At 47.6% G+C, this 27,662-nt stretch overlaps 1 protein-coding gene across 4 annotated transcripts in view; it reads left to right on the top strand.

Moving 5' to 3' along the window:
• The window catches only part of STK32B (serine/threonine kinase 32B), a 349,018-nt gene that overhangs the window by 288,368 nt on the left and 32,988 nt on the right, over positions 1–27,662 (top strand). For all 4 annotated transcript variants that reach the window (XM_004432264.3, XM_087434910.1, XM_087434908.1 and 1 more), the window contains 2 exons: positions 7,838–7,927; positions 23,225–23,328. In XM_004432264.3, coding sequence (XP_004432321.1) covers positions 7,838–7,927; positions 23,225–23,328 — 194 coding nt within the window. The remainder of the gene's footprint in view (positions 1–7,837; positions 7,928–23,224; positions 23,329–27,662) is intronic.

Genomic DNA, 27,662 nt, shown 5'->3' with positions numbered 1-27,662 from the left:
TGACACGAGCACCAGTGGTTACAAAAATCACGGAGGGGGTGGCTTGCTCCCACCATCTGAGGTCAGGCTGAAACAGTGACATTGCTGCAGTCCTGAAAGTCAACAGTTGAAATGGAATGTTGTCAACTCCTGTAAATACCATGATGTCTCTAAGCAGTAAAGAATGAAGAAAGGCGATAGGATTCACTTATCATATCTCTTTCATTCAGTCTTTTGTTTGGTCAGTCAGTCATTCAGTCAACAAACACTTGGTAAGTACCCGTTCCAGGCCAGGCCATTGCTAAGGTACTGGGGACACAGAAATGAACAAGGCAGGATTCCTGGCCTCAAGGAGACAGACAAGGTGACAGATAGAGTGTGGTAGATGCTAGGATGGGAATGACAGTGGAGCGAAGAGGGGGTCCAGGGGAGAGGCCTAAAGCAGTCTGCTATGGACTGAATGTTTGTGTCCCCTACCCTGCAAAATTCACGTGTTGAAGCCTTAACCCCGTATGTGGTGGTACTTAGAGCTGGGGCCTTTGGGAGGTAATTGGGTTTGGATGAGGTCATAGGGTTGGAGCCCCAGTGAAGGGACTGGTGCCCTATAAGGGGATGAAGGGACCAGATCTCTCTCTCTCTTCACCATGTGAGGAGACAGCAAGAAAGCCTCCATATAAACCAGGAAGAGGGTGCTCACCAAGAATCCACCATGCTGGCACCCTGATCTTGGACTTCCAGCCTCCAGGACTGTGAGAAATAAATGTGTGATGTTTAAGCCACCCAGTCTATGGTATTCTGTTACAGCAGCCCAAGCCAACTAAGAGAGTCAGAGATACCGTCCTCTGTGGTAGTGAGTTTCCTGTTAGTGGAAGTATGCAAGCAAAGGCTGGATGTACATCCCTCAGTAATATAACTCTTGGGCCAGGTTTTAAAGAATGAATGGAAGTCCACCAGGCAGAAGAGAGGGAGGAGCATTCCAGTGGTGTCAAGGCTTGGAGGTCAGATGAATTTCCGTGCATTCAGAGAAAGGAGAGAAGTGTGGCCAGAGTACAGGATGCATAAGCAGGGCTGGGAGTGTGATTACTGATTATCGATACTCTCGTTCAAACTGGTACTAATGGGTCTCACACAATATCCTGGGCTCCTTCTTTCTCTGAGTTTTGAACGTTTGCAATTTGTGGAAAGCAAATAGCCTAAAACTCAGTTCACATTTGCACATTTTGTAGCAAATTTCCATCCTCCCAAGAGGAACTCACAGGAGACCTCGTACAGCACTAATTTTCACTTTCCCAGATCTTTGCTCAACCGTTAAAGGAAGCTCACCGGGAAGTTACAGCTCATCAATTAGCATGGCATGGGGAAGCCAGAGCAGAATTCTGCTGTTTGTCACACCTGCTGTATGTGAATTCCCAGATGTGCACCAGCAGGTCCCCTTCAGAGCTGCCCCAGAGCCTCCTTCCCTAGGGCCAGGAGGAAGTGAGGGCGGGGCTGTTGGAAGACTTGGCTCTGCATGGGACAGAGTGGGGCAGAGGGAAACGCTCTGGGGGATGAGGCTGCAGACAAACTGCAGCTTCCCCCCATATCAGCTGCGTGACCTTGGGGAGGTCTCTGGAACCTGAGGTTACTCTTCTGTAGAATGAGGGTAGTGACACCCTCCTGACGAGAGTACTTCCAGGGTTAACATGAGATTTAGCACCAGTTACGCAGCCCTGTGTCACAGCGCTTACCCTAGGCAGGGGTCGCATTTTCTCTCCCTCTCCATCAGGTTCCCTGGTTTGCCCCTTGTCCCTGTAATCCATTCACTCGGCCAAACTGATGTTCACAGTGAGTCAGATCTCGTCACTCTTTCTTAAAATCTTCTCACCTGGAATAAAAGCCACCGTCCTCGCCGCAGCCCTGAGGGCCCTACATACTCCACCCTTCCCTTCCCTCTCTGAGCTCTTTTCCCACTTTCTCTCTCTGGCCTCCTGCTGGTCCCTTGTAGGGCCTTTGTGCTGGCAGCCCTCTCTGCCCACTGTACTCCTCCCTCGGTGGTCCAATGGCTTGCTCCCTCTCTTCTTCGGGTCTTTGCTCAAATGTCACATTCTCAGTCCTGATCACCCTGTTTAATCCTTACAACTATCCTACAAGGTACTTATTAATGTTAGCTTCACTCTCCAGATGAGGACTCAAAGGCTTACAGAGTGAAATAACCTGTCCAAATCTCATAGTGAGTGGATGCTTCAATTGCGACACCAGCTGTGTATGGCAAGGAAAAAACAGCCCAACTCAAATAGTCCTAAGCAATAAAGAGTATTTTTCAGCTGATATAGCTCAAATCCATTGTAATGCAGCTTCAGGCAGAGTTTGATCAGGCTCTGCCATCATTTCTCTGCTATACTTGCAGCTCTATCTTCTCCAAGGATAGGATTCATCTTTAGGCTGCCTTTCTTTGTGGTAGTAAATGGCTTCTGTAGTTCTGGGGGGGAAGGGAGATAGTCATATCCCCACCTCATCCTCCAAAGACAGAGAATATCACTTTAGGTAGCTCCTGAACAAAAGAGAGAAAACTCTTCATTTCTTGAACCTCCTGGAAAATCATCTCCCCAGTCTTCATTGGCCCCAATCGGGTCATATGCCGAACCCTAAGCCGACTGCCAGGGCCAAGGGGTGAAGATAGCCTGACAGCCTCCAGCTGGAGCCGTGTGCCCCACTCCCAAAGCCAGCTGTGTGGGGATGAGTCATTGTTAAGACAGGGGATCTGAGTGGCCACAGACAGCAAATGCCCACCACAGCAACACAGCCATTAGTTCTTGGAAATCCTGACTCTAAAGACTATGTTCTTAACCACTCTGCTCAAGCCTCTCAACAAGGAAAGAGCACCATCGTTGTCTGCAGATGACATGCTTCTATCCTTAGAAACACCAGAAGGCTCAAATGAAAAAACTGTCGAGATTAATGGGGGGTTGTAAAAATTAAGAAATAGACTTAACTGCTTTTCAAAGACTCAAAAAAATTTTAAACAAAATGGAAGTTTTTTTCTCTCTAGTAAAAGTTCAGTCTCTCCTCTGTGGAAGGTCACAGGGGCCCAGGCTCCTTCTATGTTGTTGCTCCTTATCTGTGTAGCTCAGAATGGCCCCTCTAGTCCACGTAACAGGCAACAGAATGCAGAGCAGGGGGGAGGGTGTGAAGGGAAGAAGTGAATTCTCATTCCCTTTAAGAAATAACCTGGAAGTTGCAAATATCATTCTGCTCATATCCCACTCGTCAGAACACAGTCATATGACTACACCCAGCTGCAAAGGGGGTTTGGAATTGTCATCTTTAGCTGAGTAGCCATGAACTCAGTTAAAAATTCTATTGCTGTTTGAGAAGGAGGGATGGGATATTGAGGGATAACTAGCAGCTTCTGCTATGGAAGATTAATAGGGTAGCCAAAAGGAGACAAACAAACAAAATTTTATTATACTAAAGCTTTTTATTATACTAAAAACCAGTAGATAGAAAAAGAAGTGGAAAATATCCCCATTCAAAATAGTGACCAAAACTATATAATATCTAGTAATAAATTTACCCAGGAATTTACAAGGCCTAAATGAAGAGAACATTAGACATATTTTGAAGGAATAAAACAAGGTCTGAATGAAAGACAGAGCATGACCCTGGATGAATTACATGTCCACACTTCTCACGTGAATGTATAAGTTAGTGTAATTCCTATCAAAATCTTAATGGGGGTATTTCCTAAAACTGGCAGAATTGGTTTCAGAAGAGAAAATATCTGAGAGTTACCAAGAAAACATTTAAAAGAAACAAGAGTGAGGGTGAACCACCCTTAGCTAATATAATGATAGCCTACAAATCTATTGTAATGAAACTAACATAGTACTGGCACAGCCATAAAGAAAGTTTATTAGAACAGAAGAGAGAATCTATAAGCAGATCTACATATATGTGAAATTTGATATAAGATGAAGGTCGCATTACAAATTATTGGGAAAGGATGAATTTTTCAATAAATATTAAGACGATTGGCTATCCATTTGGAAGAAATAAAATCAGAATGTTGTATCATACCATATATATTTCACATGATTAGAAGATTTCAATATAAAAGATAAATTATATAAATATTATACGAAAATATAAAAGAATATGTAAAAAACCAGGAACAGGTTTCTGGAAACTGGAAAGTTATAAGAAAAATAATACTCAGAAACTATAAAAATAATATATTGTTTGAATTTTTTAAATGTTCATATGTAAAAGATACTGTAAATAAAGTCAAAAGACAAACAATAAGCTAGGAGAAAATATCTGCAGTAGACAGAGCAGAGAAAAGGGTAAATACATTGAATAGACAAGGAACTGATTGAAAATTGACGAAGGTTCCAGACAGCGGTTCACAGGGAAACTGAGCACGTGAAAAAGGAGCAGCCTCATCAGCGGTGAGATACCATTTCTCACCACCTGATTTGCCAAAAGTAAAATCATTGATAACAGGCAGTGCTAGTCCAAGTGCAGAGAAATATACACTCTCGTATTCTGTTTATAGCACCATAAATTGTAACTTTTGGGAACATAAACTGCATACTCTTTGACCTAGCAATCCCCCTTTGGGGATTTACCTAGTTAAAATAAAAGTACCAATATGTAAATATATGCTCAAGAATGCTACTGCTGGGTGTTTTAAAATAACGAGACAAACAAACAAGCAAACAGAACTGGAAACAACCTGAATGCCACAATAGGCGGGTTGTTGAATAAAACATGATGTAAACTTACTATGGAATACTTTGCAACTACAGTTCCCTAGTTCCACAGTTCTACAGGTCCACAGTTTCTTATCTGAAACTCTTGGGGCTAGATATGTTTTCATACCTCAAAATTTTTCAGATTTAAAAATATATCTTTGTTAAATAATATGTATCATAGTAATATGAAAATAATATGTCTAATATATAATAACATTTAAAAATAATATATACTGTATATTATGTAACACCTCCATAGAGGCTCGGGGATGCACCTTGTAATCAAATATATTAATATTTATTTAGCAAAACGTGAATATTCACCCTGAATAGAATAAATAGAACTTTGAAGAGAAGTTTTAGGTTAGGTTTTATCACCAAATAAATTACCAAAAATAATTGATTTTAGAATAGAGGATAAGGCATTGTGGATCTCATAGGTAGACTTGTGTATATTGACTTGGAAAGATGTCTGTGATACCTGGCTAAATGCAAAAGTAACTTTCAGAATGAGCCCTGGAGTCTGATCCCATTATTGTAAGAACAAACCAGAGTCCCAGCATATGTGGATGTGTGTGCACCTAAGGAAAAGGGGGAATAATGGAGGAGCCAGATGAGTCAGTGTGGTTTTCTGGCAGGGAGAGGAGACGTTGCGGAGTTGAAGGAGTGGCTCAAACACGTTTGTATTCTTTGACTCATTATGATGAGCTGGCATTACTTTCATAATGCAAATATTAAATTTTTTTAAGAGGGGAGAAATGAAAGAAAAACCAAATAAAAGCCGTATTTGAAGCATCCAGAATCCACTCCCAGAGGTGGCATGCACTGTGCTTGCAACTGCGCATGTGTGGGGTGCAGGAATGACTAGGGTGTGCACCCACCCTCACATACCTCACAGTCGACAACGGGAATGTGGATTCACTTGTCTGTTAGTATCAGCAATGAGGACTGGGAGGGTGCAGGGGGTGGATTGGCCCTGGCTGGAGAAGATGGGATGGGAGCCACCTTGGAGGAATGCAAACACTTGTAAGAAACTTCCCTATTTCTTGTGTGTCAACTCGCTGTAACCATTTGTTGTGTATTAACCCCCTGACTCCTCCCAACAGCCCTCTGAGATGGGTATTTTGTAATCATCATCCCCATTTTACAGACGAGGAAACCGAGGCCCAGGGAGATTAAGTTATTTGCCTAAGGCCACACAGCCAGTCACAACAAAGCTGAGACCCAAACCAAGGCAGTCTGGCTCAGAGCCTGTGCACCCAACTACTGCTCCACACTGCCTCCCTGCAGATAGGACTGTGGGTAGCTGAATGGGAGGGACACTCGTTCCAGCCCCGGAGGCTAGAGCAGGCTGCGTATGTTCTAGGGACACCACGTGGGTAGAAAGGGTTCCCAGCGGAGGCCTGGCTGGGGGACGTAGGCTTCATCCACGAGCACCCAAAGGGCAGTGCAGATCATCACTGACCGAGCACGTCCCCGCTGCATCTCACCCAGGGGCGCTGAACAGAGTGCCGGGAGGGCAGCTTCCTCCCACCTCAGTGCTGGCGTTGAGCCTGAGACCGGGGATCTGCGCGTGAAACCACTGGGGCTCTTGCTCTCCACCGCAGCTGATCCCATCGGGTGCGCCTCTCGCGTGGGTGCGCCTCTCAGCAGGCCTCGCTGCACCTGCTCTGGCAGGTGTCTGTCTGTCCACCTCTGGCAGGTGCCCTCCAAGTCCTCCCAGCGTGGATTTTGTGTGTGCCACTCGCCTATCTAAGTCCCACCATCCCAAACACAACTCTCAGATGTGATGAAAGGCCAAGCATTCTCACAGGATGTGCTGACAAACAAACAGAAGGAAACGTGATGGCATTTATATCTGATATTCAGGGGTCTCGGAGCTGCTTTCTCTCATGTTTCGAATTCCCCAGAGAGCCAGTACTGACCATTCGGGATCCCCCCTCCCTCCCCCTCCTTCTTTCCCTTCTTTTCCTTACTCCTCCTTTACTCCCACATCTCCCTGTCTCCTTCCTTCTTCCCTGTCCCCCTGCCTTCCTTCTCAGGTTTCCTGAACACCTATCTGTGCGTGCACCCAGCCGATCCACGTCCCACCTGCTCCATTACTTCAGGCTGGACGGAAGGTGGTCTCAACCCTCAGCCCCCTCCCCACCAAATTCATCGGGTGCAGTACGCAGGCCCCCACTGACCGCAGCAGACAAACAGCAGAACAGGAGTGTCCTCCCAGCCTGAGAATCCTCTCCTCACACCCCCTCCCCCGCCCCAGCCACTCTGGGTGTTCCTGAGAGGGAGTCTGGGCGGACTGGTCCGTGTACTCGCCAGGAGCCTTCACTCTCTGGTCAGTGCCCCAAGCTATAACGCATAAAATCTCTTCTCATGCCCTCAATATAAGTATATATATTTATTTATAAATAATACGCACCTACCAACAAAAAATTCACATTATAAAACTTGTACATAGAACACACATTTTTTTCACCTCACATATTTATATTTGTAGACATATATTTTTTTGGTGAGAACGTTTAAGTTTAACTCTCTCAGCAAATTTCAGTTATACATTACAGGGTTATCACCCATAGTCACCATGTTTTACGTTAGGTCCTCAGACCTTATTCATCTTATAGCTGAAAGTTTGTGCCCTCCAACCAGCCTCTGCCTATTTGCAACCCCCCTCCAGCCCCTGGCAACCACTTTTCCCTTCTGTGCTTCTATGAGTTTGACTCTTTTTTAGATTCCACATATAAGTGAGACCATGCAGTATTTGTCTTTCTCTGTCTGGCTTATCTTAGTTAGCATAATGCCCTCAAGGTCCATCCATGTTGTTGCAAATGGCAGGATGTCCTTTTCTCTCGTGGCTGAATAATACTCCATCATATATACATACCACGCCTTCTTTATCTGTTTATCCATTGATGGACACAGGTTGTTTCTATTTCTTGGCTACTAGGATAATACTGCAAAAAACAGACATTTTCAAAGTATCAGATAAAATACTACTTTAAGTAGAAGTGCTAGTATTTTTGTCCTGCCCCCCACCTTGTAGACCACAGCTTTAAATCAGACAGAGAAATAACCCAGCTGCCTGCAGCTTTTGCTAACTGGGGTTTCTGTTTCTCTCTCTCCAGGACATGTTCACGTCACAGACTTCAACATAGCAACGATCGTGAAAGGCACAGAAAAGGCTTCCTCCATGGCCGGGACCAAGCCCTACATGGGTGAGTGTTCCGGGCCCCTGTGGGGGGTGTGATCAGGCCCAGTTCTTCTCCTGCTCTGTCCCCACCCCCACACCCACGGCCTACCCTACACCAGGCCCCAGCATGCCCAGGATGTGCAGTGCTCTCTCACACCTTGGGCCTTCACCAAGCTGTCTCCCCTGCCAGGAAGACTGTCTCCTCCTGTGTTTTCTAGAGAACTCCTACCCAGCCAGAAAGCTTGGCTTGGACCTAGAGAAAAACAAACCAACCAACCATTTTTTCTTTTTCTTTAAAGTCCAGTAGTGTGCCAGAATATAACTTTGGTGTTGATCACTGGGGTCTATATTCTTAGGTACACTATATTCAGGTTGCTTTTTCTTTACGACTTTCGATGGAAATATCATTTTTCATAAGCATTCTATTCCTTTCCTTCGATTTTCTTTGTTAAGGATGCCTATTATCTGAATGTTGGATCTTCTTTGCCAATCTTCAGTATTTGTCATTCTTAAGTCTTTCTTATCTCTTCCCTCATTGTTTAAAATGTTTCTCATTTTTCTCTTTCTCTTTCTTTTAAAGCGGTATCTGTTGTGTTTATTTGCTTTATGTTCTTTCTAGTGAAGTATTTATTTCTGCAATAGTTTTCCCTTTATTTCTAACTTTTTTCCTGAGTTCTCTTGCCTGATTTCTGAGTTTTTTAAATTCTAATTTGTGTTGTTCTTTCATGTCTTGTATAATTTTCTCAATGCCTATGCTAGTTATTAATTCTTAACGTCTGTATTAGTTATCAGTTGCTGTGTAGCAAACCATGTCAAAACTTAGTGGCGTAGAACAATAACAAGGTATTATTTCTCACAATTCTGCCATTTGGTGAGGTGGTTCTGCTGGTTTTGGCTGGGCTCACTCTTTCTGCTGGTGGGTCAGCTGGGGGCTGGGCTCAGCCAGGATGGCTGAGGTTAAAGGGCCTCTCTCTATGTGGTCTTTTGTCATCAAGGGGACTAGAGTGAGCTTGCTCACGTGGTGGCGGTAGTTTCAGGAAGGTGAAACCCAGTTCCCACGTGCTTGTCAAGCCTCTGCTTGCTCCATATTTCCTGATGTCCAGTTGGCGAAAGCAAGTCACATGACCAAGACCAGCGACCATGTGGGAGGGGACGGCACAGGGGATGGATACCAGAAGGCTGATTCGTTGGGGAACCATTAATGAAACAGTCCACCACACTATCTTTTAGTTATTTTAAAATAGTAGGTTCCAGTTTTGATCTTTTTTTGGCACTTCTTTCTGGTGTGCTTTCACTGCAAAGTGTTGTTCTGCTCTTATTCTCCCTTCTCTTATAATAACTTTGCATGGAATTTGACTTTGATTCCTTTCTGTTGCTTGTTCTCATGTGAAATTCGTTCTCCTGAACTCTTGGAAGATGGTGTGGTTCAGGGTAGCTTTTCTGACTGAATAGGCTTACGTCTTCTGTTGCTTTTGTGGTGTCCGAATCCGAGGCAGCTTGCTCTCTGGGATTTCTTGGCTCAGTTCCACTTGCCCACCTGTTTTCGGACCTTCTCTTTCTTTTGTCTGTAGAGTCCCTGTCCTGCTCAGTTTTAATTCCACTCCCAACAGTCTCTCCTCGGGATCTTTCCTAGAGGGGAGCTCTGGCTGCCTTGAGTAAAGAGGTTTTGTGTCCTGGGCTGTCCAGCTGCTGCGGAATTCACCAAGGACCCTTTCACTCGCCTGATATTGGACTGGACAAGCCCCTCCCGGCTTCAGCTGCTGTTCTCAGACTGGCCCTCTATGCCTCCCAGGACACGCCTGCTGGCTACTTTGGGGTTCTCTGTTCTCTCGTTCATCATATGCTGCTTTGTTTCTTGCCTGTGTTTCCTTCCGTACAGAAGTTGCTACCGTGGAGCTCTTGTCTCTGTTGGTGGTTTGTTCCCACCCACTTATATTTCGGGGTTTGTGGGGACAACTTAGTTTTGTAGTAAATGCTGCCCATGGTCTTTCGGTTAGCTATGTACCTGCTCTGTCAGTTTGTATGTGTGGATTTGACATCAGTGGTGAGAGTCAGACCCAGGTCAGCGTGAACCCCAGAAGGTACACATGTGAGTGGGTCTGCTCACTTCAGATAGTCCTCTTGGGATGCTGAATACATACCTGAATAAGGCTTTCACTGCTGACAATCTTTCTGAAACCCCTTTCCAGAAGGATCCAGAGCTGGGGCAAGTCTGTCCAAGGAGGTCACTGCCTTAAGATTCAAGATCAAATGGGCAGGAGAATGGGAGTGAAGGAGGTTCTGAGGCCGCCTCCCAGGCTCCAGGTCGTGCGGCGGAGTGGGTTCAGTGGTGTTCTCTGTGTAGGGAACACAGCAAGAGCAGCAGGTGTGTGGGTGGTGGGAGCGATGGGTTTGAACTGATGGGAGTGATGTCTTTGGGGACCTCACAGTAGTCAGGTGTGCTCCGAGCAGCTGGAGAGTGACGTGGACTGGATCTGTGGATGGGGGAGTTCCAGCACTGAGGTGCAGCAAAGCCAAGGCAGTGACTAGATCCCCCGGGGAGGACACCACAGAGAAGAGCCCGGTTCTGAGGCACAGGGAATGCCCTTCCAGAAGGGGCAGGTGGAGGCCGAAGGAGCCGTCATCTCCAGAGGGAGAGCGGGGGAGAGAGGTGACACAAAGGGAAGGCTCTCCCACTTGCAGCCGCCTCCGTGACCCTCTGAATTAGCCCTGACTGCCGCTAGGCTGTGTCCAGAAAGCAAAGTGACCTCCAGGAACGTAGATCCTGGTCACTGGAGAAAGTCCAGACAATACTGCACCAACCCTGATCGTTCTGCCCCCGCTTTGCCACCATGCGTGGCAGACTTTCCAGACACCGCAGAGACTCCCCTCAGGCCTGCCTCAGCCTCGTTCCCCGGCTTCCCACTGATGCCTGAGGCAGCTCTGTCCTGGCTCTCAGCCTCTGGGAAAGCAGACTCAGCTGCCCACTCTCTACACCTTCAAAAGGGAGGAGAAAACCAATGTGTATCGTGACCCTACTGTGTGCCTGTCATTGTATTTAATCCTCAGAAGATCCACGTGAGGTTTCCGCATCTTCCCATTTTATGTATGAGGAACCTGAGGCCCAGAGAGGTTAATTCATCAGCCCAGAGTCACACAGCTGGCAAGCGAAGGAGCCAGAATTCAAAGCCACGTCTATTTGAGTACAAAGTCCATGCTTTTGCGGCTATACCAAGCTGCCTTTTTGACACTGAGTTCCTCCATCATAAAGCTGTATTTCTCAGTCAAGAAAAAGGTTTATTGTCCCAGCTGTACATGGGATTTAGGCCTTCTGATGTCCTTCTAATTAGAGGAGCCTCAGTCCTGAATTACTCAACAAATGCACAGGAGAGATTTTTATGGGATTTAGAGGGCACAACTGATTTACCAAATGGATGTATTATCAGACACTATAGGGGTTGACAGTACCAGGCAGTGGGAGTTTCGTGGGGAAGATGGGCATGAGGGAGAACGCTCTAGATAAAGCCACATCCTGCAGGTCCCAGGGCTGTAAATTCCTGATGTCAAGTGGCAGGTTTGTTGATTTCGTTCACTTGAGCTGTTTGGTTCAAAGACCCAATAACAGGTTCCCAGAACGTTGCAAACACAGATCCAGGGAATGGGCTGATGAGTAAGCTTCCAAAGATTGCTCACGAAGGATGATCTCAGAAGAAACATTTGCATAGAACTGAATTTTCATTAATTAAAAGAGCAGATGGAATTCACAGTAGGAGGAAAAAAATTCTCTCTGAAATGTGCCAGATTAGAAGTCAGAAATGTTCCAGCAGCCACCCAGGGCTTCAGAGTTTATTCATCTGAGGTGAAATGAAGAGCTGAGCATTCATTCAGCAAACATTTACTGAGTGTTTAGGAGGTGAGGGCTCAGAGTCAGGCACTGGGGCCCTGAAGTGAGTCATGTTCTCCAGGGCCTCGGGCTCCCCGTCTAGTGGGGCGGACAGATGTGTGGGCATAGATGTAAACACATCACTGTCAAGACAGATTCCTGGAGACGGTGACAATCTGAGTTAGACTTGAGGGTGTGCTCAGGATTTGCCTTTTGGGTAGGGATAAGAAAGGCCCTTTCAGGCAGAGGCAACAGCCAGTGCAAAGGCACAGAGGTATGGAACAGCCTGGTGTGTTGGGAGGTCCTAGCGGTTCCATTTTTTAATAACTTATAGAACCAGATGAGATGGGGAGGGAGAGATGAGACAGGCCACAGCACGAGGGTCTTGAATGTCGTGGTAAAGGCCTAGGGAATTGGCAGAAATTTCAGTACTGGAGACGGTCATGATCAGACTCACGGGATCGGGCCCCATGTGTGGCCTTGGAGAAGCAAACGGGTCACCAGGCTTGCCAGGAATGGGTCCAGATGAGATGTGGGCTTCAGCATGGGGCAGCTTGGGTGTCTTCCCCTTGGCGGCTGGGTGAGCTTGGCGAACCTCATTACCGGATATAATGCACATGAAGTGCTCAAGCCAGGTGAACACTCAGGAAGCGCTGGCTGCCCGCCACGGGACCTGACGGTTTCCTCCTCTGAGGAATGGGATTAATGATTACACAATCTGCCTTAGCAGATTGTTTGTGAGGATTTAATGACATGACATTGAAAGTACGTAACATATTGCCTGACAAAAGGTAGATGCACAAAATGTGTAGCTGATATTATTATTGTTGTTGTTGTCGTTGTTATTATTTAGACGATTGATTATTTGCTGTAAGATTAGCACTGGGAATCCAGAGCCAAATCTGGCATTCCCCTGCCTATGGAGCTCACAGTCTACTGGGGGAAGCAGACCCTAAACAAACCCTAATTCACTATAGGATCCTGGTCGGCTGCAGGGGTGGTGGCTGCACAGGGGATCGTGGGGCTGGGGCCCTGTCGGTACTCCCCAAATGTCACTTCCCTTCCCCAGGAGGCTGCAGCGAGCAAATAGGAGTGGTTGTGGGGCCCTGTGGTGATGCTTATACTCTTTGTTGAAATGATCGAGGCTGATGAAGTGTCCTGCCCCCGTTCCAGAGAAAGTGACAGAGCCAGCATTCAGGCCCAGGCCAGGGAGGCTCCAGTGCCCGATATCTTTCCAGAGAACCCTCATTTATTTATTCGTTCATTCATCCGTCCATTCATTCATTCAACAGAGATTTATCGAACACCTTCTACATGCCAGGCAGTGTTCTATGGGCCAAAAATACATCTGTGAACAGACAGACAATATTCCCGCCCTCATTGTGCTAGTGTGAGAGACAGTCACTTTAAAAGTCATCAACCTGATAAATATGTAGTTTGAGATGTTTATTTTTGAGGAAAAATTTTCATGCAGTGAAGTGCACTCATTTAGCGTATAGTTCTATGAATTTGGACAAACACATACCATCATCTAACCACCATCACAATGAAGATATATAACAGTTCCATCACCTCCAAATTCATTGTCCCAGGCCCTGGCAACAGCGACAGTGTTCCACCCCTATAGTGTTGCCTATTCCAGATAGTCACATAAATGGACTCATGCTGTCTGTACCTTTTGGATCTGACTTTTTTCACTTAGGATATGTTTGAGATTTACCCATGTTGTGATGTGTAGAATAATTACCAAGAAGTGGATTTCTGGGTCTTATGGTAAGTGTATGTTTAACTTTCTAAGACACTGACACACTGTTTTCCAGGATGGCTGCACCATTTTACATCCCCACCAGCACTGTGCGAGGGTCCGTTACTCTGCATCCTCCCAGGACTGGGTGTTGTCCTGTGGTTATTGTTCTTGTTAGCCATTCTAAGAGGTAGGTAGTGGCTTTAATCTGCAATTCCCTAATGGCTAATGGGGTTGCACATATTTTTATTTGCTCATTTGCCATCCAGATACCTTCTTTGTGAAGTATAGGGATAGATGGATTAGATTGGAGGGGTCAAAATAACTTTGCTGAGGAAGTAACTTTTCAGCTGGGTCCTAAAAGATGAGCAGGTGTTGTTCAGTAGTAAGGGGTGCAAAGCATTGCAGGGAGATGGAACTGCATTCACAGGACCCCCGAGGCAAAAAGGAGCTTGTCACATGGAAAGAACCAGAAGAAAGCTAGAGGGACCTGAGCCCAGTAATCCGGGAGAATGAGCCTGGAGCCGTAGTGGGGCCAGATCGTGCAGCGCCTCCATGCCACGTCAAAGTCTTTGGTTTCCACATACAGCAAGTTCAGTGGGAAATTTTAAAGAACATTAATTGACTTGAATAAACAGAGAATCTTGGAATCCTTTAAGAGAGTGGCACTATTTTAATGAACTTTTCTGTGAGCATAATATGCTGTTCAGATGTTCACCCCCAGCTTCCCGTATTGACGGTGTAAAATGTACTCATTCCAACCCTGTGCTTCCAGTTAGAACATCATTCTCTATGAAAACTTCCAAAGGTCTCTTTTTAACCTGCTAGTTGAACCTGACACATTTCACAGGAAGGAGTTTTCTGGTACCAGAGCATCCTTGCTTTCTGCACCTCATCAGAGTTTCTCTGTTTACTCACCCGCGATTACCCTTCTCCTCTTCCTCTCCCCATGCAGACCTGTGAAGGCCTGTTGGTCAACAGCTGAGCGGTGTCTTACATACTTTAACGAAACCAGTCTTCTGTTGCTATTAATGTTACTAGCATCCCCAGAAAGAGAGAAATTGTCAGACTGATGCAGCATTTAATTTCATCACAAATTAATATGTAAGTGTGTGACTCCTGAGATCATCTGCCTAGCAGAGAGCCAAAGAAATAGCAGTTGCCCCCAGGGGTCCAGCCAGAGGCCAGGCATGCAGCTTATCTCTGCTTTCCACTGCATTTCAGCACACTTTAATGCAAAAACTTATGATGGAGCTCTTGAATCATCGGGGAACGTGTACAATGTGACCTCTCTGAGCTGGGCTTTCGTTCGTGTGTGCGTTTCATTGCTTGGGCAGTAATGCATTGATACAGTAATAACTAGGCCACATCTGTTGGGAACTTGCTGTGTGTCAGTCCTTATACTAAATGGGTCACGTATGTTATCTCACTATGGGGCAGGGGCTATTATTGTTCCACAAAATCTGAGACTTACACAGGGGTTAAATGCTTGCCTAATGACAAGCAGCCAGCAAAGGTGGCCACTGAGATTCGAAGCCCGGACTCTGTGACTTCACCTTCTTTGCTACTATGATGCATTGAGCATCTGCTTCTAGACCAGCTTCATGCTAATCTCTGAGGATCTGGGGCTGTCTTAGTCATATCCCTGCCCTCACAGAGCTCACAGCCCAATAAGGAAGACAGACATGTATACCGTTAATTAAAATATAGCCTGATCAGTGCTGCAAGGGAGGGGGGAAAAGAGGAGAACAAAGGAACAGAAAGGGACTTGATGAACATTCCACAGAGGGACTGAGATTTGGTCTGGGTCTTGAAGTATGAGTAGGAGTTTATGAGTATGAAAAACAGGGTAAAGAGTCTCAGGCAAGTCACAGAAGATTAAAAATGAAGTATGTGCTTTCTTTAAAGTTGGCACAATGGGAGTAGTAAAGACAGTGGCCGAATATGAGGCTGTGAGGGAGGTTGGAGCCTGTTTTCAGGAAGTTTTCATGCTAAGGAGTTTGAACTTTGTTCTACAGTAAATAGGGAAACTTGGAATGATTTTAATTAAGTGATTTGAACATGTGGATAATAACAATACAACAACAATAGTAGACAGCATTCATTGAGCACTTAATAAATGCATACAAAACTTCGTTTTCTCCTCACAGCAACATCCTGTAGCAGATATTGTTATTCCTTTTTACAGACGAGGAAAACCGAGGTGCAAATAAGAGGTTAAGTAGCTTGCCCGAGGCTGTCGTGCCAGTGAGCCTGGGCACTGAGGGTTAGGTGCAGGCCTGAGTAATTACTACAGTCACACCCTTAACCCTCCGTCTCACTGATTCCTGTGACTTGGAAAGGTCTCTCAGGGGCAGGTGGAGGTGGGACTCAAGAACGCCAGGCTGGAGGAGCTGAGGGGGCTGTCATGAGTCCAGGCAGAGAGGAAAAAGGAGCAGAGTAGAAGGAATTTTCTGGAAGGGACAAATGATGAGTCTTGGGGACCAATCAAACCATCAAAAGCATAGGCTGAAGGAGGGCACAGTCCAAGAGACTCCCAGGTTTCCCGCTTGTGCAACTGAGCAGACCATCCGCTGAGATTGAGGACCCAGGAGAAGGGGCAGTTGGAGAGGAAAGAGTTTGGCTTGGACGGGTGAGTATGCAGTGCCCCGGGGGACCTCTAGGTGGAGGTGTCCAGGAGGCGGTTGGCTCACAGATCCGGCCCTCCTTCCGGCCAGGGTGTGCAAGCTGGAGACGCGGTCTTGCCGTGAAGAAAGGATCAGTGGGCAGGAGACCTGGGTTCCGGTCCCAGCTGGGCTGGAAGTCATTGACCTTCTCCAATAGGCTTCAGTTTCCTCAACTATAAAATGTAGAGGAGGAAGGAAGTTACCTCAAAGGTCCCCTTAAGGCTGAAATGCGGTAATTCTATGTTTCCAGTCAAGGAAGAGGCAATTACCTGTAGAAACAGGGCCTGGAAGCCCGTCAGTTTGGTGGCGAGACATTGAATAGCATTTCACACGCCACTGCGGCAATCAAAACCTTCAGCAATATCCATACAGCTAACGCAGCAGGATGATAATTATAACTTAGGAGGTTATTGTACTTGTTTCGCATTTTTAGTCCAACAAGGAAGCAAACTCTGCATGGTTAGCGTAGGGCGCAGATCCCACCAAATGCATGTTTACATTTCCGAGGGAGGAGAAGGGCGATCTCTTTCAGGTGACACCCCATGTTCTTGCTTTTCTGGAAGGCCAATCATGTGATGTCCCTTGGAATCAAGACTCACTTTCCATTTAAAGCCTGCTTTGGCAGAATTGCTCCACTGCTGGTGGAGATGGTGAGCGGGAGGGGAGGCTGGTCTTTCCACGCCCTGGGCTGGGCTAGGGAAGCAGCGGGAGGTTCCGTCGCATCCAGTGTCCGCCCACTGTATTTATTTGTGGCTCACAAGTATCCGTGGAGTGTGCAACATGCACTCGGCACCGTGAAAGATCCTGGGGACGTCTCAGGGAAGGAGACAGGAGCTTTCAGAGAATGTGATTCAAGAGCCAATTTCCATAGGATTTTAAATCATTTTTATTAATGTGCCTGTTAATGGTGAGCCACTTAATTATTTTTTTTTCTTTTGGGTTATGCTGATTTCCTCAAATGTAGAGTTCCTGGATCTTCATAAATACTCTTTTTTGGTTTTGGTTCCAATTGAATGAGCTGATTTAACACAATGACCTTGTAGAGATTTTGAAATATAAAACATATGAAGTGTATATTATACATATATATTTATATAACATATTATTTTTATTTTCAGCAAAAACATAAAGATGGTGTAATTTGGTGGAAAATGTCTGGATTTTGAAGGAGACAGAGCAAGGCTGTGATGGTCACTCTGGGTGACTCTAGAGAACGGGGGAGGCCTGGGTCAGATAAGGCTCCAAGCCTCAGTGGCCGTGTCACCTGGGCGTGTCACTTCACCTCTTCAAGCCTCAGCTTTCTGCAATGGACGTGATGGTAGTGCCCACCTCACAGGGTGCTTCTGAGGCTACGGTGAGATAAGGCGCGACACACGTAGTACGTGCTCCGCAGATGTCAGCTCTCCTGAGCAGTCGGTGATGTGTGTGAAAAACCTGGAAGAACTTCTGGCGCGTGAGAGATGCTCAATAAAGCTGGTTGTTTATTTTTATTTTATTTATTTATTTATTTTTATTTTATTAAAAATAAGAAATTAATATTGCAGCTCTCAGTGCTGTAAATAAAACCGCTGCTCATATAATGAAGGGGCAGCCGTGCGCACGGAGCTCACAGTTGTCGCAGCGGTGTTCCAGTCCAGGCTCTTCCTCTCTCTGTCTCCGCGGCCCCGAACATGCCCCTGTACCTCTCTGTGCCTCAGTTTCTCCATCCGTGGCTTAGGGTGCTTTGAGGATGGGTGCGGGTAATATATGGAGGAAGCTTTGTGCCCTAGAAGGCTCTACACGACTGTTTGTGCGTGATGATGATGGTACAGTTGGCGTTTCCAAAGGCTGAAGATAGATTCGGGGTTGGCCCTTCCCCCCACCAGGGCATTGCAAGGAGTTTTAGTTGGCTTTTTTTCTGGAAGGCCTTGGGGAATTTCGTTCATCCATAATCCAAGCAGGTGTACCCAGGTCTTGGAGCCTGCACATCCTCTCTGGGCATGGCCATAGCCGACTCCAATTATCTGCTTGGTTTGTCGTTTGCTGTCCTGGGGAGCCGGGGCTCCCCCTTCAGGGGTGCTGTCATCACCCACTGTGCTCCAGGAAACCCTCAGTCCTGGCCTTGCCGGCGTTGGCCCACAGCATCCCAGTTTCCTCCTCAGCCAGACTCAGCAGCAGCTAGCTCAAATTCCCTGTTGCTGTGAAGATTAAATGAGTTATACTTGCTAAACTCTTAAAACAAGGCTTGTTGGTACATGGCAGATGCTCCATAAGGATTAACTGTTTTTATCAGCAGTGCGTCAAGAGCTTAGAACTGTGCTTGGCATACAGCAAGGGCTGTCTAAGTGTTTGCTATTTTTATTATGATCATTCATTTATTTAGTCAGTCAACAAACCTTTCCCACATGTCTTCACGCCAGGCAAGGCATGGGGCCTTGGGGAAGCTCGGAGCCTAGTAAAAAGCAGACAAATAAGCAAAAATGCAGCAGGAGGTGGGAATGTTGTGATCAAGAGACACCTGAGGAAGGTGGGGGTAAAGAGGAAGCTCTAATCTAGACTGGAGGGTGGGGGATGGCAAGAATAATAGCAGAGCTGTATTTTGAGGACTATATGACACACGTAAAGAACCTTGCAGAATGTCTGGTGCATAGTAGCTTCCTGGATGAGATAACTCTGGAGCCCCACCTTTTGTGAGGTAGCCTGGTGAATTAGGGGAGAGAGCAGGAGTCAGACAGACAGACGGGTGTGCTAGGATCAGCGAGCAGCATGAGCAGCTGGAGCCCGAGGTGGCCACAGGCAAGCCCAGGGGCATAATTCAGCTTGGAACATCTACAGGCAGGTGCTGAAGGGCCTGAGTGCCAGACCATAGCATTTAGACTCACCCTCTAGGTCACACAGGTTTCAACCCCTAGTACCTGTAGGATTCCACTGAAAAATCACAAAAATTCCATCATCAAGTCAAATAAACTTGCAAGCCATACTTGCTATTGAGTCAGGCCCCTTGGAGAGTCAGTAAAGTCCATTAGCATATTAAAGGCTCTGAGAAGTCCTGCAGGAAAGAATGTGGTTGAACCTTGTCATTTATGAGACATGTATGACCTCAGAATCTTTTCGCCTCTAAAATCTACAGCCTCACACGGAGCTGGTGGCATTCCTAGGAACACAGACTGTGAAACAGCCATCATGAGAGGGAGATCTTTAAACATGTTCTGAGTCACATATCATGCCACGGTCTTAAGCATGCCATGGTCTGAGTTGCATATCAGAAAGCTAACTCCTTCATCAGAACAAGAAGCACAGACTGGAGGCCAGAGGACTGGTTGGGAAGCCATTGCAGAGACCAGGAGGAAGAATGGGGATCTGCAAAAGGGCCATGTGTCAAGGAAGAGGAGGATGGGGATCCAGGAGCCAAAAGGAGGTAGACTCACCCAGCACTGATGGCTGAATTTAACTGTTCTAATAATGGGAACTCCCAGAACCTGGGAGTCAGAACCAGGGGTTCTAGACTGGACCCCAGAGTTGAAGAGTGAGTGGCTGAGGCAAGCCACTCTTGCCCCTCAAGCCCAGTGGCCAGTTCTAACACAGAGGGGACGATGACAAGATGCTTTCCAGGGGACCCTTCACCACAGCCATGCTGACACCACCAGAGGCCGTGAGCTGTCTCTATGTCTGAGGCAGACAAGCTGGACCAGCGTCAGGGGTGACAGAGCCAATTGACATGCATTTATTAAGTGCCTACTGTATACTTGGCTGAGCACCATGCCCTGGGAGGGAGGGAAAAGGAGGTGTAAGGGTGCGTCAGGACCCATCCTTGGGTAACTCAGTCACTCCTGGTACTCACCTCTGTGTAGGAGAAAGGACTTTGGAGTCAGAAAACCGAGAGAGGCTGACCCAGCTCTGCCCCACCTGATGGACGGCCTGGAGCAACTTCCTCTCCGCTCTTATTAGTTTCCTAGGACTGCGCAACAAATGACCACAGCTGTGGCCCCTTGAAACAATAGAAATTCACTCTCTCGTGGTGCTGGAGGCTGGAAGTCCGGGCGTCGGCAGGGCCGTGCTCCCTCAGAAGGCTCTGGGGGAGGTCCTTCCAGCCTCTTCCACCTTCTGGTGGCTACAGGCGTCCCTGGGCTTGTGGCCGCGTCGCTCCAATGTCTGCCTCCTCCCACGGCCTTCTCTGTGTCTCAGATCTCCCTCTCCTTCTCTTATTAGGACATCAGTCATTGCATTTAGGGTGGGCCCTAAATTTTATCTTGAGATGATTTTATCTTGAGATCCTTGACTGGATTCCATCTGCAAAGATCCTATTTCCAAATAAGCCCCATTCACAGGTACCAGGGGTTAGTATTTGGACATATCTTTTGAGGGGACACTGTTCAATCCAGTACACCCCTTCGTGCCTCATTTGAATAATGGACATCATAGCCGTAGTCTCTGTGGGTGGCTGGGAGGACTAAGAGAGGTAGCATGCATAAAATCCCTAACACAGCACCTGGAAAACTGGTTGCTATTGTTCATTCATCCATAAGTGGAAGGATGGTGACAGGTATGTGAGTCATGCCTGTTCTTCCAGCTTGAAACCTGTATGATGCTCTCACTTCTAAGCACTATGATTCTGGGCCACCAAAGCAGTCATTTTGGTGGCATATAGATTATGACGTAAATGTTGTTAATGTTCTAATGTCAGCCTCAAGAGTGCAGGGGAGGAGAGAATGTCACCGTCTCCGGGAGTGCAGTCACAGGCTGCAGGCATTTGTCACTTGCTTGGTCCTGACAGCCAGGACAGAATCGACCAGCTGCTTCTACCCTGAGTTCCGAATGGGCTCGGGGCCGCCGGGCACGACAAGGATTTATGGGGAACACTCAGCGCACAGCCATTCCAGCACTCGCGGGCGCGTCCCCGCCTCCTGCGCTGTCTGAGCGCGTGGGCTGGGCCGGCAGCTGTGACGGCCCTGGGAATGCACAGACGCACCCTGTGGCTCCTTCTCTCTGGCAGCCCTCAGCACCGAGGGAGGAGGGACAGGAGCATAGATGCCGATGCAGGGAAGGAAGTCCCTCTGGGCTGGAGCTCAGCTTCGGGCTTACGGGGGGATCCAGGCGGGATGCAGAGTGAGCACAGCTCAGCACCGGCACGTACTAGAAAATCAAATACCTGCTCACCGGATGCTTAAAGAACAGACGAGATCACCACCTTTGAAGTCAGGCTGATCTAGGATGGATAGGAAGGGGCAGACAAAAAGATGCTGAAAATGCACAACTCAGCGGGTCTAGAGACCCGTAGGTCGTGAGGCTGAGCAGGATGGACTTTGGATGGTCCCCAGGCTTCTGGGTGACCAGGTGGATGGTGGGGAGGCTGATCACCTTGCCTCATATTTCTGGAGTACTCACTAAGGGCCAACCAGGCACTGGGCTAAGCTCTTGGCATGTATCATCTTATTGAAACCTCATGACAATCCCATGAATAAATCATTATTATTTGCATTTTGCAAATCTGAGGCCAAGAGAAGTTAAGGAAACTGGTTAAACTCAGCTCAGCCACAGTGGCCTTCTTCCTGTTTCCCAGCACACTGTGTTGGTTCCTTTGTAAGGCTCCAATAACCTAAGGGGACATTTCCTCAATGTAGACTAAGTATGTTTTTGTACTTAAAGAAATGTTGATACGAACCTATTTCAAACAGGGATTCAGCAGGTGAATAAGGCACACCTCAGCTTTGCACTTCCCGGCTGTGTGACTTCCCTCACTCCACTGTCCCTCTCTGAACCTCATCTGTAAAATGTGTCAAATGATGACATGCCCCCAGGGCTGTTGCAAAGAGAAAAAGAGAACCCGCGGGTGACAGGTATTGCTAAAATATGAAGCAAATGGAGAACATCACTAGAAGGCAGCTGGAATTCGGCCATGATTCAGGTGTCAAGCTGATTTGGGCGCCCGCGCCATCCCTCCCCTGCCTCAGTCCCGCCCTTCCCGTTCCCACGTGTCTGAACGCCAGTCCGGAATGGAGTCTCGACGTCTTCAATCACAGCAAGTCGTGGTTTCCTGGAACAGGTTTTGCCTGCTCTGACAACTGTAAAATAGAATTATGTCTGCAAATTAATTTGCTAGAAATAATCCACATTTTACAAAATTTTTCTGGAAGCCAAACTAAGCAATTAGACCCTAGGATGCTTTCCTGGCCTGGTGAGTCGGGGTGAGGCAATGTGATGAACCCACCACTCAGCACTGTCGAGAGCAGCAGGGCGGGAGACCCTCAGGACAACTGCAGTCCCCAGAAGAATAGGGGTCCACCATGGAGGGGCCTCCGTCCTTCACTTTTCTTTTTTTTTAATTGAAGTGAAATTCACATAACATAACATTAACCATTTTAAAGTGAACAATACCGTGGCATTTAGTACGTCCACAATGTGTGTAACCACCACCTCTGTCTAGTCCAGAACATTCCATCACCCCATGGGACACCCACTGAGCAGCTGTCCCCGTCCTCCTCTCCCCCGCCCCTGGCAACCCCCATCTGTCTTCTGTCTCTGTGGATTCACCTGTCCTGGGTGTTTTCATATCTGACTCCACCTATGCTAAAATAAAATTGTTCCTGGGATAGGACCAGGCACAGTGGGCTCTGAGCGTCCCTGGTCGTCCTGATGCCTGACCCGCTGTTGGTGCCAGAGCAGTGATGTTTATCAAGGATCTCAACCCCTTGGGGGCACAGGTTCTTCATCTTAACTCAGATTTTATGCCACCCGTTCTCCACGCTGACTGTGATTCCTGCTCCGCCAAATCCACCTCCTTGGGGTGTGGGGGACTTTCCCTGACTCTCCCCAGACAGACCACCCCCACCCCACACTCGGGGCAGCCCATTTGCATTCTGCCCGGGTGTCACACCACACCACACTGTGATGCCTACAACCTGTTCTCGAGCCAGCTCGTGGCTTACAGAGAGCAGGGCTGTGAGGCATAGTGGATGGAGTACTGGCTTTGTCATCCAAAAGCTGGGCTCCTGTCCCTGTGTCCCCTCCCTAAGGGGCCATGAGTGTAAACTGAGACGAGTGGTGACATTCTCTTTGTCCTGTCTCTGGCAGCCCCAGAAGTGTTCCAGGTGTATGTGGACGGAGGCCCCGGCTACTCGTACCCCGTTGACTGGTGGTCCCTGGGCGTCACGGCCTACGAGCTGCTGCGGGGCTGGGTAAGACGTGCGCCTGTGCGGTGAACGCGGGGGGCCATGCGAGTGGTGGGTTCCAGGGTTGGGTGGAGTTGGCCGGCCATACCTCTGAGACGGTGCGTGGCGGCAGAAAGGAGCACAGGAGAGGAGTCTGAGGCCCTGGGTTTTAGTCCTGACTGCTTGTGTGTCAGCTCTGAGCATCAGCGAGCTTCTGGTCAAGCCCTCTCCTCCACTCCTGGGGAAATGGATGTCCCAAGGGGAGGGTCTTGTGCAAAGGTCAGCCGCTGACCAGTGGCAGCTCAGTCACCCAAAGCACCTGGGCCTGGTGATGTCAAACACTGTCCCCTCTCGACCCACAAAACGGTGTGCCCAGGCCTGACTTTCCAGCTCCATTTGAAGCTCTTTTAGGGTAAGACCATGCTGCTTTCCCTTTTTTGTTGTTCCAGTCTTCCCCGAATACTTAGCTCAATGTCCTATGAAAATGGGACATTCAGTACGTATTTTCATTTCATTTAAATTTAATAGCTGAAGATGAGTAATGGAGCTATTTGGCGACTAATAACTCATTTTTTTTTTTAGCAGAAAGAGTTATGACAAACTAATTTTGAAGCATGTTTTCCACTGTTTGAAAATGATGCCACTTAACCTCTCAGGACCCTGGTTTCCCCTTCGCACAATGGCGATAATAACATCCTTTCAGTCTGTTCTTTGGGGCTGAAGTTATCACGGGATTAATATGCCTCTGGACTGGGGCTTGCGGTCTGCATCTCACTCACCTTTGTAGCTCCGCTGCCTGGCACAGGGCCAGCAGAGAGCCGCTTCATCCTGTTAGCTGTAACTCTAAAGTTGTTTCACAGTCATTTGAATACGTGCATATTCAGACCCGTAGACAGCGTTCCTTGGGGGCAGGGGTCCACAGTGCATGGTGATAATGGGTAATGAATGAGTGAATGAAGGGAGGAAGGAAGGAATGAAAGATGAGAGCACTGTGTAAACCATCAAAGCTATCTGAATGCAGATAACTATTATTTATCACCCTGTAGTTCAAGCAACTATTGTCTGCTCTTGATGTCAATTATTTCCCCTGAATTCCTCAAAAACATATTCTAGTACGTGGTGTTTTTAGAATGCAAGAAAAAAAAATGAACTTGTTAGTTTTCTCAGGCACTGAATGAAAAAAATTCATCTCGCACAAGCTTACTTGTTCCTGGTGGGTTCCCTTGTCGTCGGCTTGTTCCTTGGCATATACACTTAGAGGAGGAACATGAGGGTCTATGACATTCGTATGAACTAGAGGACACAGGCACCCCCCACACGCTATTTTTCTCACCTAATCAGTCACACAAATCACCCTGGCGAGCAGTCGTCCTGAGCAGGACTGAACGTGTGCCAGCATAAGGTCTGTTCTCTGGCATTCCTCACGGCTCAGAACAACGATGATGATTTGGCAAAAAGCCCCAAGGATGGAGTGGTTCCTGCTGCTTCAAAACTAAACTGTTTCCTGTTTGATTTGTCTGAGTTTTCTGCTCAGAGACCCAAATGCCACTTCCAGTGGAAGAGGGAGAGGCGAGTGGTGGGATGGGACTCTTGGCATGGGGACAAAGTGAGTGAGAGGAGGTCTGGGATGTGCTGGGGTCACTCCTTCTCCCAGATATCTTGGTCTGGCGTAATGTCTGCCTTGAAGCATAGTAGGTTTATGCAAATGGTTTATTCTCTCTTTTTCATACTAGAAACAATCACATTTAGTCAAAAAGCTATGCTGAAAAACACTCATATTTATCCATGGACTATGTAAATTTAGAAGTTATCCTTCTTGCTCGAACTTCCTCCATCATGTCAGTGACAGCATCCCTGAGAGAAGATCACCCACCTTTTCCTTGATTCCCTCAAGGTCCAGGGAGCTCCTTACCTCCAAAAAGTGAAAGAAAGTCATGATGGGAATTTTCAAATAGGTGTTCTAAGATCTTAGAGTTGGAAAGCATTAGAAATGAAAGGTGAGAAATTGATGGTATTAATACTGTTTTTTGGCCAGGGACCCAGGAATACTCTAGTCCTGGTGCAGTAAACAGACAGCTCTCCTCAACCACTCTACAGGGAGAGCAGAGAATGGGGTGTCATTAGTGGGCTTGAAATCTCAGTGCAAAGAATCCCATGAGCCTGGGTGGATCTTGTACCCTGGACCAGGGACATAAGTTGCACCCAACTTCTCTCTGAGCCCAAACTAGACTCTCAGTTCTCACCCACACAGATGTGCCAGTGAAAGAAAAAGACCCAAGAAAGTGCCGTCTGGATAGTTCTCTCTGAGAGCACAGTCATCCCAGGACTGTGACCACACCCCTGATTAGGATGCTATGGGGAGAGGTGAGAAGGAGATTTCCCATCCGCTGACCCAGAGAAGGGACCCAGCCATCGTCCCCCACATCCTGGCATCCCTGACAGGTCATCACCCACCTGTGCACTGGTTTCCCTCAGCATCCAAAGAGCTCCTTACCTCCAAGAAGAACTTGTTTCATTGTTTGACAGGTCTAATGGCCAGAAAGATTCTCCTCCTCAACTGAAAGCTGCCTCCTCGTAACAGAGAAAGATCTTAGAGGAATTCACCAGTTCAAACCCTGGCCCCACCAGGGGCTCCTTCTGTGATCTTAACTAAGGCCATAAACAGAGTACTCAGAATCCTCACCTGTTAACTGAAAAAAAATTAATAATAATATCTACCCAACAGGTTTGCTTTGAGAATTAAGTGATTCTGATGATGCAAATTACCCAGCACAGTGACTGACAAATGGTTGCATTTGGTAAATGTGAGCAACCTTCCCCTTCTCGCTGTGATTCCTGCCTGGGGGGCCAGCCAGCAGGCCTGCATCCTTTCCTACTTAGCGCCTTTCAACGCCAGAGAGAAGCGCTGGGAGGGAGGCTGGGTCACGCCTGGCTGCTGAATGGCAGCAGGAAGGCCCAGGGCCTGGTGAGCAGAGGTCTGTGTTCCCTACCACACTGTGCGCCTTGGTGCTGCGATTCCAGCTCAGTCACTTAACTCATCGGAACCCTGGCTTCCTTCTTCGTAAAACGGGGATTACGAGGCTGACCCTCCGGCCCACTGCCGGGATTCCATGATAAAACGTGGGCAGAGCACACGCAGTGTCTGGCAAACAGGAGGCATGCTGATTGTTAAATAAATATGCACGTGGCAATGCTTCCAACCAGGTAGATGCAGATAAAGTGCTGATGACTTATTCTCAGAGGAGCAGGGAAGACTCTCTGAGGGAGGAGACATTTAAGTGGGTCATATGCGAATTGCTGGAGAGAACAGTGTGAGCACAGATGAGGAAGGGAGACTGAAGCTGACACAGCAAACATTTTGGACTGACCACTAGTCAGAAGGAGAGTCAGGGGACAGTCTACAAGACCCTGAGCTCAACTGGAGGCACTTGGCTTTACTCAGTAGGCAATGCGGTGCTGTTTGTAGCAGCAACAGCACGGTGGTTAAGCAAGAGTATCCTTTGGAGTCACATATCTCTGGGCTCAAATCCTGGCTTTGCTGCACAGTCTCTGAATGATCTGGAGTGAGCCTTTTCTTGTCTATCAAATGGGGGGAATAGTAGCTGCAGGCCCAAAGCGCAGGGTTCCCCAACCTCAGCACTGTGGACATTTGGGGCTGGGTAATTCTTTGTGGTGGGGCAGCTGTCCTGTGCATTGTAGGATGTTTAGCACCATCCCTGGCCTCCACCCACTAGATGCCAGCAGAAATCTCCCCCCACCCAGTTATGACAACCAAAAATATCTCCAGACGTTGCCATATGTCCCCTGGGGTACAAATTGTCCCTGGTCCAGCACCACTGCCATAGAGTAATCCAGAGGACTCAGTGACATCCTGAATGTCAGGCTGCTGGCATATGGCATTGCATGGGGTGGGCTCTCCATACAGACAAGGGGTGGGGCCCTGAATGCCCACACTCTGAGACCTCTCTGCTTCCCCCCAACCACCTCCCTGACCTGGTGTGACCCTCGCCTTTGACCCAATCAGCCCTTCTCTTTGGGCTTGGGTAGGCAGAGAAGGCTGGGGGTCCAGAGAGGCCCATGAACAGTAGAGGGAGGGTATGTGGAGCTCCCCCTAGAGGTCAGATGGAGAACTAAGAACTCCGAAGTGCGCGCCAGGTGGGGGCGCTCAACAGCAGAATTGAAGAACATATTGGTGTGTGAACCTGACGAAGGGAGAGGGGGTCCTTGGGTTGAGACCCGACTTCACGTCCCTTGGTAAAGCAAACACAGAGGGCACTGTGCCAGGAGTCAGTAACCCGGGAGGAAAGGAACTTTGTGACCTCGCTCCCCTCGGTTCTGGCTCTCTATAAAGGGAGGGGAAA

The sequence above is a fragment of the Ceratotherium simum genome, chromosome 8 (assembly GCF_057802395.1).
Source record: "Ceratotherium simum simum isolate JZ-2026a chromosome 8, ASM5780239v1, whole genome shotgun sequence".
In the NCBI taxonomy this organism is placed as follows: Eukaryota; Metazoa; Chordata; class Mammalia; order Perissodactyla; family Rhinocerotidae; genus Ceratotherium; species Ceratotherium simum.
This window is presented reverse-complemented; position numbering and strand designations above follow the sequence as displayed.